We start from the raw sequence: 17,684 nt of genomic DNA on the forward strand, positions 1-17,684 counted from the left end.
AGAAAAGTGCCCCTTGTCTGATGAAGGGTCCATTTCAGACCGGAAACACTTTACATTTGTGCTAATAAACAACTCTTTTGGACATTAACTTTGGGTCCTTACTTACCTACTGTATCTGATCAGCGCCTGAAAACTTGAATTTTATCTTTCCAAGCTTGAATGTGTGCAAGGCATCATGAAATCTGAGGATTTTGGTTCGCACTGTACACCCCAGTGTCAAAAAGCTGTGTTCGCATCCAAGATCTTGGGTCTTCCAGCAGGACAATGATCCCAAACAGAAGTCAAAAAGCACCCAGAAATGGATGGCAACAAAGCACTGGAGAGTTCTGAAGTGGCCAGTAATGAGTCCAGATCTAAATCCCATTGAACACCTGTGGAGAGATCTTAAAATTTCTGTTGGTAAAAGGCGCCCTTCCAATAAGAGAGACCTGAAGCAGTTTGCAAAGGAAGAGTGGTCCAAAATTCCAGCTGAGAGGTGTAAGAAGCTTATTGATGGGTATAGGAAGCGACTGATTTCAGTTACTTTTTCCAAAGGGTGTGCAACCAAATATTAAGTTAAGGGTGCCAATCATTTTGTGAAGCCCATTTTTGGTGTTTGGTGTGACATTATGTACAATTTGCTTTTTTCCTCCTTTTTTTGGTTTAGTAGGGAATAAACATGTGTATAGCAAAACATGTGTTACTGCAATCCTTTTCTGTGAGAAATACTTAATTTTCTATAAAAATTTCAGGGGTGCCAACATTTACGGCCATGACCGTATAATGGAATACAGGACAAGCTCAGCGATATGAAATGAGAGAGGTGACAGAAAACTTATACTTGCATAATATAACTTATTTGTAAATGCACTGACCTCTTGTTGCTGAAAGATGTCAGTATATTTTCCCAGTCCAAGCTTGCTGAACAGTTCAGGGAGATCAGACCCTTTGAATGAACTATTCAGATTACATCCATTGCTTCCAGTTAGAGAAGAGATGCAGTCCATGTAATTGCTGCTGCTCAGATAGTGTTCTGCTGTGAAGTATGGTAAAAGAACAGTCAGGTTAATATAGAGTTAACATATAGAATCTAAAAAGTAAGAAAATATACATACATGCAAGTAGTGGAATTCTCTGAAAAATAAGCAGACATCATAATAGATGGATTACTATTAATAGATGATCAGGAGGGAAAATTAGTCCCGAGCATCCATCAGTCTATTACAACCCATCAGTCTGACACCCCTCACCCCTGGCAACAGCCGAAACATATGCCTTTATTTAAGCAATATTTTGAATGCACTACATAGTAGTTTTATTTGGACAGCTATATGGCACATACCTGTGGTCTACTTCAAAGAAGACATGCTAGAGTGACTATTAGCAGCTAAACTGTACTAAATTCTAGCAGCAGAAAGAAACACAAGGGGGGGGGGTATTATCTAATGAGAGGTATGTACAAATTCAAGGTCAAAAGCCCAATACAGCCATGTACTTTTACCCTTAAAACACGCTGACAGGGCAACTTTAGAAAAGAGGGTTTCTGTCAAAGTTGCTTAGCATGGATGGGCCAATCACTGCTGCAGTCACTGGCCTCAGTGGTCAGTGTATTGTGACACCACTGAACACTTCCGCCAGGCAGTCTGGTGGCTGTGTGCCAGCCCTTTATCTTTAAAAAAAAGGTTGAAATACACCATCACTGATGGCCTATCCTTAGGATATGGAAAAAAATATCAGATTGGTGGGCATTATACTCCTGGCCTCCATTAGCTGATTGAAGGAGACACAACATGCACTGCAACCTCTTCATTGTTTTGTTAGGCACAGCTTTTTACATTTTGTTTTGCCTGTACAATGCCTGCCACAGCAGCTCACTTCACCTTTTAGATTGAGCTGCAGAGAGTTGCAGTATCTGACACAGCCCCTAAAAAATGAACTGAGCTGTGCCTAGTAAAACAATGCAATGTGAAGGCATAACTAATGCATATCTGATAAATCACATGAACAACCCATAGTCATAGAATTAGACCAAAAGTCTCAAAATGGCAATCAAACTGCAGGATACAGATGTGTTAAACAATATAGGGTAAGTGACTATGCTAAATAGTATAATCAATGCTAGTAGGCTTGGAGGTGATCTATGCATATGTAAGAGCACCAAGTTGCAGGTATGGCTTAAAGGGGTACTCCGGTGGACACATGTTTTTTAAATGAACAGGGTGCCAGAAAGTTAAACAGATTTGTAAATTACTTCTATTAAAAACTCTTTATCCTTCCAGTACTTATTAGCAGCTGTATGCTACAGAGGAAATTCTTTTCTTTTTGAATTTCTTTTTTGTCTTGTCCATAGTGCTCTCTGCTGACACCTCTGTTCATGTCAGGAACTGTCCAGAATAGCATAGGTATCCTATGAGGATTTTCTCCTGCTCTGGACAGTTCCTGGTACGAGCATTAGGTGTCAGCAGAGAGCACTGTGGACAAGACAAAAAGAAATTCAAAAAGAAAAGAATTTCCTCTGTAGTATACAGCTGCTAAAAAGTACTGGAAGGATAAAGATTTTTAATAGAAGCAATTTATAAATCTGTTAAACTTTGACACCTGTTGATTTAAAAAAAATAAAAATAAAAAGTTTTCCACCGGAGCATCCCTTTAACCCCTTAAGGACCAAGCCCATTTTGACCTTAAGGATCAGGCCAATTTTATTTTAGCGTTTTTGTCTCCGCGCCTTCTAAAATCCATAACTCTTTTATATTTCCATCTGCAGACCCATATAAAGGGCTTGTTTTTTGCGTAACCAATTGCACTTTGTAATGAAACCTCTCATTTTACCATAAAATGTACGGCGAGTACATAGTAATAGTAAATGTAGGGAGGACATTTAAATGAAAACCACAATTTTGAAAATTTTGGAGGGTTTCGTTTTCACACTGTACAATTTACGGTAAAAATGACATGTTCTTTATTCTGTGGATCAATACGATTAAAATGATACCCATGGCTAGATACTTTTATATTTTTGTACCTGTCAGGCCCAAGGCCAAGGCCTGATTATTAAAATCCCATATATGTATTATCCAAGACATGGGTGAGGGGTCATTCAGACGGTGTATCCTTCTTGAGTATTGCATTTTATTGGGGGTCTGGCTGTTTGTTTACATCTCCTTTGAAGTCAAAGGCTCTTTTGAAGCAGCAGGATGTAAGGGGCACTCTGGTCCCATCATATAATCACACAGATAAGGGGGCCAGGAAGAGAGAAGAACCCCTGGTGGGATCAGAGGGGAGGGGGGAATGGAGTCTCCCTCCCAAGAAAGCAGATATGATATTTTAAACAATGCTAGACTCTTGGGTGTTCAAGGCTGTGCAAAAAGCTGACAAGAGCTGGACTCTCACTGACATGGACTGCTATATCATTATGCTGTAAGGACTTCATTTTTGCTTTCTGAACTTGTCTTGCTAAACTCTTTTATATATTTTTGTACCTGTATGTCATTTGTTTATTTTTATGCATAGCACTGTGATACCTTTTATCAGATTAAATGTTTAATTAATCAGCTCTGGTCTTTGATCTCTAAATATATGAGCTCACCTTTCTGAAGGCAGCTCTGGTGGAAACACGTTTATCTAAGGGTTAATTTGGTGACTTGGGAATAGTAGTGGATACCCAGAGGTCTGGCAGGTTTAACCCTTGCACCATCACACACTCTCTAATGTCTTGGCTGGACCGATAGAGTGTGATCGTGACAGTACCACTTTAAAAAAAAAAAAAAATCGAAAACTTTTTGTACAAAATCAGTAATCTTTGACCACCTATAACTTTTTCATTTTTCCTTATATAGGGCGGTATTAAGGCTCATTTTTTTGCGCCATCATCTGTACTTTTTATTGATACCACATTTGCATATATTAAACGTTTAGATAATTTTTTACTAATTTTTTTGGGAATAAAATGGGACAAAAAAGCATTTTTGGACTTTTTTTTTTTTTTTACGTTTACGCCATTCACCCTACGGGATCATTAACATTATATTTTGATAGCTCAGACATTTATGCATGCGGCGATACTAAATATGTTTATAGAAAAAAAAAATTACGCTTTTTCGGGGTAAAATGGGAACGGACAATTTTCATTTTTATTGGGGGGAGGGAATTTTTCACTATTTTACTTTTTATTTTTATATATTTTTTTTACTTTTTATGTCCCCATAGGGGACTATCTATCTATAGCAATCATTTGATTGATAATACTGATACCACATTTGCAGATAGCAGCCGGAACTTGCCGTGTATGACGCGGGCACCACTCCGATGCTTGCGGTCATACACAGGACGTAAATGTACGTCCTGGTGCGCGAAGTACCACCAAACCAGGATGTACATTTACGTCCGCGGTCCTTAAGGGGTTAATATTCTAAATAATTCACAGCAGAGTGTTTTAAATTAAGGACTGATTTAAGAATACAAAACAAAAAGAGGTCTGCAGCAGAAGTGTATTTTACAGTGCCAGTTAGTGTACCACCATACAGGGGCTGGTCTTCTATAATTCCTCTATTGTAACATCCTCTTCCCATGCTAGAGGGCAGTAAACAGGCTTTGTAGCCTCTTTCACCGCTATACAGCTGCAATTGACATTTTCTATTAACATGGTTTAAAACTATCCATGGTTTAAAACCACATACCACTATAGGTCATATGACTGAATACATATCTGCAGTTTTATAACAAATGCTTACCAGATTTATTCTGCTTCCTCTTGGGACTTCCAATAGATGAAGAGTAGTCATTATGAGATGAGTCAATCCCGTTCCTATCCCTCCAGTTTTCAGAGTCACTGCTATTTCCAAGTTGTTCTCGGCTGTTAGACCGTGAGAGACACATCGAAGGTGCCTTAAACGCAAAAAAAAGGAAAAATCAGCATGAAAGTCACTTCTAGCATATATGTTCATATACAAATATGACCGTATCCAACAGCAGTGACACTAGTATAACATAGATAGCAAGATATAAACAGACCTTACATGACCTGACAAACTGGATATACAGAGTTTCTTGCGTTCTTTCAAAGATGGGATTAAGTTTGTATCAGCATAGTATGCACTGCATACTTCTAAATATCAACAAAAACACAGAAGAAAAGGATTGTCCAGCGCTAGGCTTGCGGATAAAAGCTTGTTCTTTATTGGAAAATTCACAGAGATCACTCGACAGAAGACCTTGACCTTGTCCTCTGTCGAGTGATCTCTGTGAATTTTCCAATAAAGAACAAGCTTTTATCCGCAAGCCTAGCGCTGGACAATCCTTTTCTTCTGCAATTGCTCTGGGCCGAAGGCGGGACCGGCGTGTTCGTGCGCAGGTGTGGTGGAATTGATCGGTGTAGTGAGCGACACTGAAGTTTGCTATCAACAAAAACACATTACATAACATGGCTGTACACCTGCCGTGTCCGGGACAGGATCCACCTGTGGCGAGCTGGCCTACCTTCTCTACTAATAACAGCTGTATACAATACACTAATGAATCTTTATTTTAGAGTGTATCTGCGTGAATTACAACAAAATGGATGCCTTCTCATTATTATAGCTGTGAAGGTGGGTGCTGTGACATCATGAGGGGCGCCGCTATGACATCACGAGCTCCCAGCTCCAGCATTCGGAATAGTTTGTTCCAAATGCTGAGCAGCAGAGTACCCCTTTAAGAGGTTGTAACAACTGGACCTTCCCCTAAATCGTGCAGTCTTGTCGATCAGCCAAGTGATATGGGACCAATTGCTGAACCCTGGCATTCTGCCTACTTTTGCAAGGGAATTTCTAGGAGGTAAAAGCAGCTTTACATGGTGCTGTTCTTTTCTTCTGTAGAAACAATGGTTTGGGCATATTGCAATCCAATATACCTGACATCTATCAGAAAGGGACAGTCAGAAGGCTCCTATATGCAAACAGTCGGGCAAAACCTACCACTTTGGTGGTATTGTCTGACTAAAATATAGTTTCATGGTCAGCCATTTAAACATAAGTTTTACATAAGCAGTTTTCAACAGACAGTTAGAAACCAATACATTGAATTTCTATTACACAGACCTATTACTGCAGGTGGAAAGATGTGTAGAACTTTCTATTAGCACCACAAATAGAAGTTAATTTGACTCTAATATCTGACCATAATGGGTTATAAGCAAAAAAAAATAAAAGTTACAGAAACCTGGCTACCAAGGGTAATCTATGAACATATGGGAGCAGGCGAAACCATTACAGCTAGAATGTTAGCATGACTTCGATTTTCCATTCACACTACAGGAGCATCTAGTGGAACAATGACAATGTCACCATGTAAGCCAAGACAATAAAAATCGAGTCTGGCAGAAAGAAAATGCAAGAGTTAAACTCTGACATGGATTTTGTACCTCATATGTTGTACTCATGGTCGGCTTGTATGACACATGGTTGGCTCGTCTCAGTTCTTTAATGGTTTCTGCTGGCATAGATTTTGAGAAGCCCAGTCCACTCCAGGTGTTTGTAGGTGTCCTCACTTCTGTTACAACTGGCTTCTTTAACATTGCTGAGGTAACGAAAGATAGATCTTTGTTAAGGCATTTACTTAGGTTAAAGGGTACTTTTCCGAACGCTGGCGCCGGCAGCTCGTGATGTCATAGCCCCATCCCCTCGTGATGTCACACCCCGCCCCCTAAATGCAAGTCTTTAGGAGGGGGCATGACAGTGGGTCTATGACATCACAATCTCCCGGCACCGGCTCCAGCGTTCGGAACAGTTTTTTCCAAATGCTGACCAGCGGAGTAACCCTTTAAATATTAAACTACACTCATTATTACAGATTATGTACAGTGTAAACAAACCACCATACACATACATAACTGTACTACCTAAAAGGAGTATTTTATCTCTGGCTGCATTCATTCAAACAGCTGAAGATAAAATTCCTCAATTTCCATCTCCTTGTGGGTTTAGCAACTGAAAGTCTGATGCTAGTGCGCAGTGTATGAACTTGCTGAAAGAGCCAAGAAAAAATGAAGGGACACTGTACTCAGTCTGGCACTTCTGCCACTTTGCTCTAGTGATACGCAGGGGTTGCAGAATCTGGATCCTCACCGATACAAACTTTTGAACATGTCACAAGTTTGCCCAAAGTTTAGGTTTACTTTAATATACATTTTTAGACATTGTATAGCACTGTTATTAAACTACTGAACTATTTGGAGCAATGTTACAAGTGTGGTATTTTGGAGCAATGTTACAAGTGTGGTATTATGTAGCACTGTACAATATATAATTTTTGAAACTGTAAAATATACATTTTTTATTGGTGTGTACAGTTGTGGCAATGCATAGAATTCTTCTTTTCAGGAGACTGTAGGGTACTGTAATTTGGGCACCACAGATCCAACAATTTAACACAGGACCATATGGTTCTTTGTACACTATGGGGCAGTGCAAGATATAAACTGTGACCAAAAAATGTACCACACAGGGCATCATACAGAAATCTGTGCCTAGATAAGAAAATATTGGCAAGTTAGAGCATAACTAATCTGCTACACTCTAGTGTCACATGTGAATGCATCCAAAATGTATTGGCCCCTGCCTTAATGTTACATACCTTTTGTTGCTAACAGCTTCTTTTGTTCATAGTCATAGGCCTGTAGACAAAAAAATACAAAAATGACAAAACAAACATGAAATGTATTTCTTCATAACTTATCTAAAATTATTCAATATATATAATATATTAAATAGAAGATAAAACCTTAAAAAAAATTCAAAAAACATCAGCAGCAGCTCTCTCTTCTGGCTTACAGTGGAGGAAGAGCTGCCTCGAGCAGGGGACCATCCTAGTCGGGGATATGGATAGGGCTTGCCTTTATTAAACAACCCTTTTAATGGCTTTGGTAAAATATTGAGGCCTAATAATGCCTAGATGTGGGGGAATGGGTAGGATGTTATACTCCTAATAAGATATAATCATACAAACTATGGAGGTTACAAAGCAGCACACCATTTACATACAAATGTAATGTGCTTTATAAATCAATGTAAAATCACTACCGTATATAGAACTACTGCAGAATACCACTGAATAACAGAAGTCACTTCAAAGGGTCATTAAAATGAACTGTATTCTACTAAATCAAGATTTGCAACCATTCAACTTCATTACAACAAATTAAAGGCTACATAAAAATGTCCTTCTGTGCTGAATTCTATTAGCAGTCAAGGCTACTACGTTTATATTAGATCTTCTTGAAAAATGTTGTGTCTTCTAAGCTCTTCTGCAGTTGACAATTATAGATATTGATTCTTCCTCAGCTGATGTATTTAACTGCTGTGATACAAATTGTAACTCAGAAGTAATAAGTAACCCATAGATAAGATACGTATGCATTCTCTCTCTAATATGTTTCCCAATTGTTTAAGAAAAAAAAGGCTAACAAGAAAAGCTTCTGGGTTGTCAGTCTAAGATAACCCCTCTCACATATGCCAAATGATCACAGAGACCCATTCTATGAACAAATGTAGCAAACCATTAGTAAAGTGTCTCTCACTCTGACAGGCCCCCATCTTATACATGGATAACATGTTACACCACACAGTTAGGCATCTGGCATGCAATGCCACATTTCCACATAGATACACATGAAAATTCAGAAAAAAATAAATCATGGTCCTAATCTCCGGAGGAGTTCATATTGCCTCCTTAGGGGTCATACCTTTTTAAGCTGTCATAGTACTATTAAGCCTTTTTTATTTATTTTTTAAATAAATAAGGTAGCCGTCATGATTATCTGACACGATTATGAGTCAAAATTCCAGAAGATCCATGCAAAGTCTATGGGACTTCCAGAATTGTGTCTCGTGAATGAGTCATGTCAGGTCAAGTCTTGGGCTACAAGAATTAGTGGCGGTTTACACATATCCCGCAGTTAGATCAATGTGACAGGTACCTTTTAAACAAGATGCAATGTACTGAGTTAGTTTAAATTTTTTGGTACATAAGCCCATTTTATGTGGCAAAAAAAAAAAAAAAAAAAAGCAGCAGCAATTCCGCTATAGCACATGCACAGTGACAATTATGCTTTTCATGGAGTGACTACTGTCTGCTGCTCATGCCATGCATATTCATTATTACATAGCAAGTACTTAAACAATTAAATCAGTGGGTCTAACATGCCAAACCATTGACTTATTTAATAACATGCCACAAGTGAAATATTTAATAAAGAAACCACAACGCTAAAAAAAACTGAAAACTAAGTGGTTGCTATGGACGCAGGGGCAGACAGACAGTAGAGGGTCCCCAATGTTTCATAATAAAGCACCCTTCTTATTTCTCCAAAGTAATCCAGCTATTGTAAGCCATTAAATTCATTACCTTTTTTTTTTTTACACACAATATAAAATAGCAGTAAGCGTTTATTTTTTTGAAAGCTGTTGGGCCCTACCTACCATGCATCTGCAAAGCTGCACAGGTTGTCCGGTATTGCCTGTCCATGCATGATCAAATGATCCACTTTTTCCATTAACTTATGTTAACGGTATCGGCAAATATAATCTCAGCTTACACTAACTTTGTAACGATTACCTGCATACTAGTGTATGATGACTGTGAAGTGAGTCGTACCCTTTCAGAATTCTGTTGTGCGGCTCGTTCGGCTGCTCGTTCACTTCCTGGGGCCTTCTTGTCAGTGACGGGACCTTCAGGAGAGCTCATTTCTGAATCAGAGAGTAATCGTTCTGTACTACTATAACAGAAGGGAAAACATTTCTGCAAACATGGTTCATGTGTTCACTAAGTGTTTCTAATCCCCCAAAACATCCCAAGCTAAAACTTACTGTAAGTGAGAATTCTTTGTGCCCTGTAATAATTCTACTGTCTGTCTTTTTGTACAGGTTACTTTGGCAGAGTTCAGCATTTGTTTGAGATCATTTGTATTTGCTGAATGCGATGGACTTCTTGGCATTCCTACTTCTACAAATGCATCATTACATCCTGGAAAGCAATGAAAATTTTACTGGTGAATAAAAAAATAAAAAAAGAGCATAATATAACTTATATGTATGGATATAATAGACAGGACAAATCTCTTGTGCATGCTCTATGTATGGAACAGAAGAATTTCACTAGAATGCATCACAACATTTTTTCCTTTATTTAATATGCATTAAAAACCTCTAGAAAAATCTAAATGCATGCAAGAAAAAATAAATAAATAATAAAACACACAAAGTAAGATATGAGTGAGGAATTGCAGACTCAATATCAAGTGGCCAACTGAAAGCTACCAGAAATCAGTAAAAAAAAAAAAAAAGGGAAAAACACAACAAAGCAAATAACACAGAATCATTAAAAAGGTTACCAACATGTTTCTCCAAAACATTAAGGGTGCATCAGGGGATCACCAACTGGGATAATAGGAAAGCACGAACAAAGAATAATGGTGTCACTAACCAGTTATATAATAATAAGTAACTATGATCATAAATTGATATAAACAATGCCCAGGCTAATTACAACTATTCATCCTGACCATGTGTCTGGTGTGATAAAGAGGAGATAGAACCCTTGCTGCATTGTTTGACAGTTTGATTGTCTCCTCAAGGAGATTCCCTTGTTCCACTTTTTTTTAGGGGTTCTTCCTCCATTAGAGCAAGGTGCTGGCTGGTTAAGGCTGGGTTCACACCACGTTTTTGCAATACAATTCCCGCATACGTTTTCAATTTGAAAACCATATGGAACCGTATTGAAAACCATATGCTTTGACTTAATTGAAAACCGTATACCAAAAGATGTACCCGGTTGTGTCCGTTTTGCATCCAGTACGGTTTTTCACGTTTTTTTCCCGTACCCAAAACCGCAGCCTACCACGGTATTTGGTCCAGGTGAAAAACCATATTGAAACGTATTCTTTATTTATTTATTTATTTTTAACATGGGAGTCAATGGGAACAGTATGTGCGTACGGTTCCATCTGGTTTGCACCATATGTTTTATGACTTTGCACAGTTTTTTTCTTGGAATTTCAATAAAACAAGTGAAACTTTATTCATAATGGAATGAAAAGTAAAAATTGGATACTATACTTATTTTCTTATAAGACTGCTGCAACCAGACTTCATTTTTCAAACTGTATATGGTTTCCAACCATATACGGATTAAAATTTGCACACATGCCTTGATACAGTTTAGTCAGGTTTTGAGGAATCAGTTTTTTTTTTATCAGGAACTGTATTGCAAAAATTTGGTGTGAATCCGTCCTAAGTGAAAGGCTTTCTCACTTAACAAGCCAGCACCCTGCTCTAAAGAAGAGGAAGAACTCCAAAAAGAAAAAAAATCTTCCTACAAGTGGATTACTTTCCCTTCTATGAGAGACTATGGTGTGGCATATAATATCCAATCATTTTTAATGGCCTTTAAAGTTAGAACATTGATTTTAAGAGAAGCTACTGTAGAGCAAGTTATTTCTTCTTCTGAAAGAGAGTTACTATGCAACCTAATTACTTATTACTCCCTAGAGTGGGGACTGCTAAAATAGAGTTGCTGGTTGTAGTTTCCAATTTTCTATTAGACAACTAGTCCACAATCATTAAGACTCACAAGCACAATTTTATTTATGCCTGTATCCATATTCCAACAAACAAGCAACTCAGCCATTTCATTATTCAAGCATCCAAAGAAAGATCAAACCGTTTTTTAGAAAAATACTGCAGAAGTTACGTTTAAGAACTACAAATAAAAAAAGGGACATGAAAGGAAAACTGCATTAGACTATGGTCCCACCTTCTGAATCCGACTTAGTGCTTGTTTGGTCAGGCGAGCTGCGACTGTTTGACTGTCTAGATGATTCAGGTAGGTGTGAGCTCATCACTTTGTCTCCTAGAGATGATGTAGATATTGTGCCATATTTCATGTTTGTCTGCAACATTAAAGGTTGTATCAGAACATTTCAAGAGTAAAGAGGTAGAATGTAGAAATTATAATGAATCCAACAAAAGAAGTAGCAATGCACTTGCCATTCTTGTAGGCTTCTTGCTTTTATTGAGGAACTTTACTGCACATCCTTCTCAAGGTATGGAACAAATTCCTCGTTCAAGTCTAACGGTACAGCGGGAGGGTAGCGACGTGTAGGGGGAGTGTAGAGACGACAGTAAAACAGCTGTCTGGAAGAAGAGTCAGTAAAATAGCTGTCGTCTATACACTCCCCCCTAGATGTCACTACCCTCCGGCTGTACCACTAGACTTGAACAAGGAATTTGTTTGTTCCGTACCTTGAGAAAGATGTGCAGTAAAGTTCCTCAATAAAAGTAAGAAGCCTTCAATAATTGTTTGAGTGCATTGCTACTGTCACTGGATTTACTGCATAGTTGTGAGTATATGCAGTAGCACTGCCATCTCACTAGCGTAGACCCACAGCAGGGATTTGATCTAGCTGTACTTAACCCTAGCAGTGCGTGGTGCAATACTACCTCTACACGGTCGATCGTAAAAATGATAATACTGAAGCCATATACATCTGCTCGAGCAGAAATCAACAACATTTTAGTGGCAAACTTAAAGTGGGAATCCATGAAGACAACCCCCCCCCCCCTTTTATTTATTTTTTTAAACAGAAGCCACAGCCAGAGTTGGCACTCTAACCCACAATAAGTTGAGGCCATATGTAAGCATTTTCAATGAAGGATATGAAGGATTACTTGCCACAGTAAAATGATAATCTGAGGAAATATAAACTAGGGCTGTTAAAGTGTCTCCCCCCCCCCCCCCCCCCCGCTAGGATGTTCAAGTGCCCTAGAATAGTAAGGAAATGGGTTGTGTTCAAGAGACAACCCTTAGTAGTTTAAAGATTAAGACCACTTTTCTTTAAACAAAATTGTTTACTGTATCTGTGTTTATTACAAAAAAAAAATCCTATATAGTTTATACTTACTTTCACATGACCATTTAATGCAGATGCTACTTTCTTGCAATCAGAGTGCATTCCATTCATGTGAACGTCAACTGGTGTCAGTCCAGGAGGTGGGGATGGGGTATTCTGACCATAGTTGGGCACCCCAGATAGGAGAAAGCTAGTTAACGTGGCTTGTGCAGCAGAGGGCACCATCAAATGTGGTATTGCAGAAAACCCTTCAGAAAAACAGATGTTTTGTTCACTTTCACATAGTGGAGCTGATAATTTATCAATGATGATGAAGTGTCTGAATTTTCTTTGCAAATATTGGATACATTTTTCAAAGTATTGTGCATATTCTTTGAGGGTCTAAGCAAATTACAAAATTTCTGCACAGATACACTCCGGGCATAGATGCCAAGGGTGTACATGGTTGGCAATGCATTCTGCTAAGTATTACCAGAAAAGAATGCACATGCTCATTCTTTTGTGGATGAAGTTCAATGGCTAAAATTCTGTAGCGTGCACAGTGCAGCTTTATCCCATTGACAGTAATGGGACTGGGCTGCATCAGAATTTCCAAGTGAAAATTTTAGCTTGAAAAATCCATAGTGTGCATGGGCCCTTAGAAAGACACTTCCTAGTATCTACAGCCAACTACAATTTTATGTACACAGTAACATTTTTCATTTCTGCATTTGAAATTGCAAAGGATGCCAATGAAAGGCAAAGATAAAACAAAAATAATTTACATGTTTACTATACCATTTACAAAAAATAAAATAAAAAATCAGGACTGATCCACAGTCAAAAAAAGTCAGTAAAGAGAGCACCAGATCACCTGAGCTAAGCTGCAATCAGAAATAGCCTGTATAATAAAGCCCATTTTGTTTTAGACAATTTCTTTTTATTTTTATAGTAACCTAGAATTCAATATTTTTTTTTTTTGGGCAATTCTATGTTGTTTTCCATTCTTAAAACAATGTTGGTCAGAAAAAAATTATTTCCCAGGATGGATTAGAACTGCAACCGATAATTATGTCTAATGCCACAAAGACAAATCATAATGGAAAGTGTATAACTTGAGGAATTTGACAGAAGTAACAAAAAAAGAGTTCAAACATTGTATGTGGATTAATCTGCAATTTATTTTGGTTAGGATTTGCGGGTTAAGTAAAGAGAACTCAAAAAGAAATCTTTAACTCTGCCCGATAAAATGTTACAATTTTGTTGGCAACAAGGTAATTTTTCTGATGGTTTTCGATTTCAAGGAGTCAGTAGGAGTATAAAATAGACATTGTATACGGATGCAGTCAAGTGATTTTCTTTAACAACTCTAATGCCATTCCTAGTGATCATATAGGTGTTACACTATAACAACCGAACAGCTGTATTGGGTGTTATCAAAAAAGACACCATCCTATTTTCTCCTCTAAAATATTTTGTTGGGGGAGGTGAGGAAGAAGGTTTCAGATTAAACAATATTAAAATTTTAGATTTTTTTTAGATTCCAAAAGGATTCTACATTTTACATCAGTTGAATATAAAAGCAATGTTAATTATTTGCTTTGGTTCTTCTATTGCTACATGTTTAATAGCATAACCTGTAGGTGTCACTGTTGTAAGACATTTAGCCTATGACCAAGTGGCCCACTACACATGTTGACACAATAGGCTTGAGTGTTTAAATGGGCACAGTCAGATACAAAAACTTTTTATATGTTATATCTTGGCAAACATTAACTTTTTAATATACTTAAAGAAATTTTTATTTCCTTTTATAGAAATCATGGCTTATAAAATCATGGATTTGTGCAAGCTGAAGCAAAGGCATGGACAAAGTCCAGTAAGTGAGGGTGGGCTAGCACTCCTCTGTCCTCTCTCCTGTCCGAAGGGACTCCTCTGCCCTCTCTCCTGTCTGATACAGTGCATAGTGAAAGTATACGGCCCCCTTGAACTTTTCGACCTTTCAGGCTTCAAACAAAGATATAAAACTGTAATTTTTTTGTGAAGAATCAACAACAAGTGGGACACAATCATGAAGTGGAACGAAATTTATTGGATATTTCAAAATGTTTTAACAAATAAAAAACTGAAAAATTGGGCGTGCAAAATTATTCAGCCCCCGTAAGTTAATACTCTGTAGCTGCGATTACAGCTGTAAGTCACTTGGGGTATGTCTCTATCAGTTTTGCACATCGAGAGACTGAAATTTTTGCCCATTCCTCCTTGCAAAACAGCTCGAGCTCAGTGAGATTGGATGGAAAGAGTTTGTGAACAGCAGTTTTCAGTTCTTTCTACAGATTCTTGATTGGATTCAGGTCTGGAAATTGACTTGGCCATTCTAACACCTGGATAGGTTTTTTTGTGAACCATTCCACTGTAGATTTTGCTTTATGTTTTGGATCATTATCTTGTTGGAAGGAAAATCTCCGTCCCAGTCTCAGGTCTTTTGCAGGCTCCATCAGGTTTTCGTCTAGAATGGTCCTGTATTTGGCTCCATCCATCTTCCCATGAATTTTAACCATCTTCCCTGTCCCTTCTGAAGAAAATCAGGCCCAAACCATGATGCTGCCACCACCATGTTTGACAGTGAGGATGGTGTGTTCAGGGTGATGAGCTGTGTTGCTTTTACGCCAAACATAACGTTTTGCCAAAAAGTTCGATTTTGGTTTCATCTGACCAGAGCACCTTCTTCCACATGTTTGGTGTGTCTCCCAGGTGGCTTGCGGCAAACTTTAAAGGGTACTCCGGTGCTTACACATCTTATCCCCTATCCAAAGGATAGGGGATAAGATGCCTGATCGCGGGAGTCCCGCAGCTGGGGACGCCTGTGATCATGCACGCGGCACCCCGTTTGTAATCAGTCCCCGGAGCGTGTTCGCTCCGGGACTGATTGCGGTCGACCGCAGGACTGGCTGCGTGTGATGTCACGCCCCCGCCCCCCGTGTGACGTCACGCTCCGCCCCTCAATGCAAGCCTACGGGAGGGGGCAAGATGGCTATCAAGCCCCCTACCGTAGGCTTGCATTGAGAGGCGGAGCGTGACGTCACACGGGGACGTGACGTCACACGCCGCTGGCCCTGCGGTCGACCGTAATCAGTCCCGGAGCGAACACGCTCCGGGGACTGATTACCAACGGGGTGCCGCGTGCATGATCACGGGTGTCCCCAGCTGCAGGACTCCCGCGATCAGGCATCTTATCCCCTATCCTTCGGATAGGGGATAAGATGTGTAAGCACCGGAGTACCCCTTTAAACAACCCTTTTTATGGATATCTTTAAGAAATGGCTTTCTTCTTGCCACTCTTCCATAAAGGCCAGATTTGTGCAGTATACGACTGATTGTTGTCCTATGGACAGAGTCTCCCACCTCAGCTGTCGATCTCTGCAGTTCATCCAGAGTGATCATGGGCCTCTTGGCTGCATCTCTGATCAGTCTTCCCCTTGTATGAGCTGAAAGTTTAGAGGGACGGCCAGGTCTTTGTAGATTTGCAGTGGTCTGATACTCCTTTCATTTCAATATTATCGCTTGCACAGTGCTCCTTGGGATGTTTATTAAAGCTTGGGAAATCTTTTTGTATACAAATCCGGCTTTAAACTTCTCCACAAGAGTATCTCGGACCTGCCTGGTGTGTTCCTTGTTCTTCATGATGCTCTCTGCACTTTTAACGGACCTCAGACTATCACAGTGCTGGTGCATTTATACGAAGACTCGATTACACACAGGTGGATTCTATTTATCATCAGTCATTTAGGTCAACATTGGATCATTCAGAGATCTGAACTTCTGGAGAGAGTTTGCTGCACTGAAAGTAAAGGGGCTGAATAATTTTGCACGCCCAATTTTTCAGTTTTTTATTTGTTAACAAAGTTTGAAATACCCAATAAATTTCGTTCCACTTCATGATTGTGTCCCACAGTTTTATATCTTTATGTTTGAAGCCTGAACTGTGTTAAAAGGTTGAATAGTTCATGGGGGCCGAATACTTTCACTATGCACTGTAGCACTCCTCTGTGCTCTCTCCTGTCTGATAGCACTCCTCTGTGCTCCCTCCTGTCTGATAGCACTCCTCTGTGCTCCCTCCTGTCTGATAGGACTCCTCTGTGCTCCCTCCTGTCTGATAGGACTCCTCTGTGCTCCCTCCTGTCTGATAAGACTCCTCTGTGCTCTCTCCTGTCTAATAGGACTCCTCTCTGCGCTCTCCTGTCCTATCAGACAGAGGAGTACTAGCACACCCTCACCTACTGGACGTTGTCCATGCCTGTGCTTCAGCTTGGACAAAACCATTATTTCTATAAGACATGATTTCTATAAAAAGGAAGTAAAAAAAATTCTTACGAAGTATATTAGAAAGGTTAATGTTCTATATCAGACTGTGCACATTTAAATAGTGATCTAACAATTGCACAGGTAAAATTCTTGTCAAACATTTTTATAAAAATTCTGGCAGTTTCAGTCACCTGCAGCATTGGTGGAGTTAGCTAGTGAAGTGGCCCACAGTGTCGGACTTGGTGCAGCAGAACTGGGGCTGTGCAGGGGACTGACAGAACTGTTTAGGGCATTCAGAAGAGTATTTTGGGCTGTGGAGGAATTGGCTGAGAGAGCATTGGGGCCCAGAAGACCTGAAGAAGGGAAAAACAGCATTATTTCAAGAAGAACAACATTCTATTTCCTTTGAGTGTTAAGAAATCTTTCTGAGGTCTAAACTTTCAACCTTTTGTGGAAATATTTAATCATTAATTAATCTGACATTAAATAAGGTCTCCGGGACTCTATAAAGTTTATTAAAGAAAGTACAAAATGTGTTCCC

The 17,684-nt window shown here is 39.2% G+C and overlaps 1 protein-coding gene across 8 annotated transcripts in view; it reads right to left on the reverse strand.

Moving 5' to 3' along the window:
• BICC1 (BicC family RNA binding protein 1) overlaps positions 1-17,684 on the reverse strand; it is a 272,447-nt gene that overhangs the window by 7,007 nt on the left and 247,756 nt on the right. For 4 of the 8 annotated variants that reach the window (XM_056529937.1, XM_056529935.1, XM_056529942.1 and 1 more), the window contains 9 exons: positions 17,335-17,496; positions 12,911-13,107; positions 11,764-11,899; positions 9,819-9,975; positions 9,568-9,727; positions 7,588-7,627; positions 6,377-6,531; positions 4,710-4,863; positions 855-1,015 (listed from right to left, as the gene is read on the reverse strand). In XM_056529937.1, the coding sequence (XP_056385912.1) occupies positions 855-1,015; positions 4,710-4,863; positions 6,377-6,531; positions 7,588-7,627; positions 9,568-9,727; positions 9,819-9,975; positions 11,764-11,899; positions 12,911-13,107; positions 17,335-17,496 (1,322 nt within the window). The remainder of the gene's footprint in view (positions 1-854; positions 1,016-4,709; positions 4,864-6,376; positions 6,532-7,587; positions 7,628-9,567; positions 9,728-9,818; positions 9,976-11,763; positions 11,900-12,910; positions 13,108-17,334; positions 17,497-17,684) is intronic. The other 4 variants (XM_056529940.1, XM_056529936.1, XM_056529939.1 and 1 more) reach the window with 4 other exon arrangements.

Source organism: Hyla sarda, chromosome 7 (genome assembly GCF_029499605.1).
Source record: "Hyla sarda isolate aHylSar1 chromosome 7, aHylSar1.hap1, whole genome shotgun sequence".
In the NCBI taxonomy this organism is placed as follows: Eukaryota; Metazoa; Chordata; class Amphibia; order Anura; family Hylidae; genus Hyla; species Hyla sarda.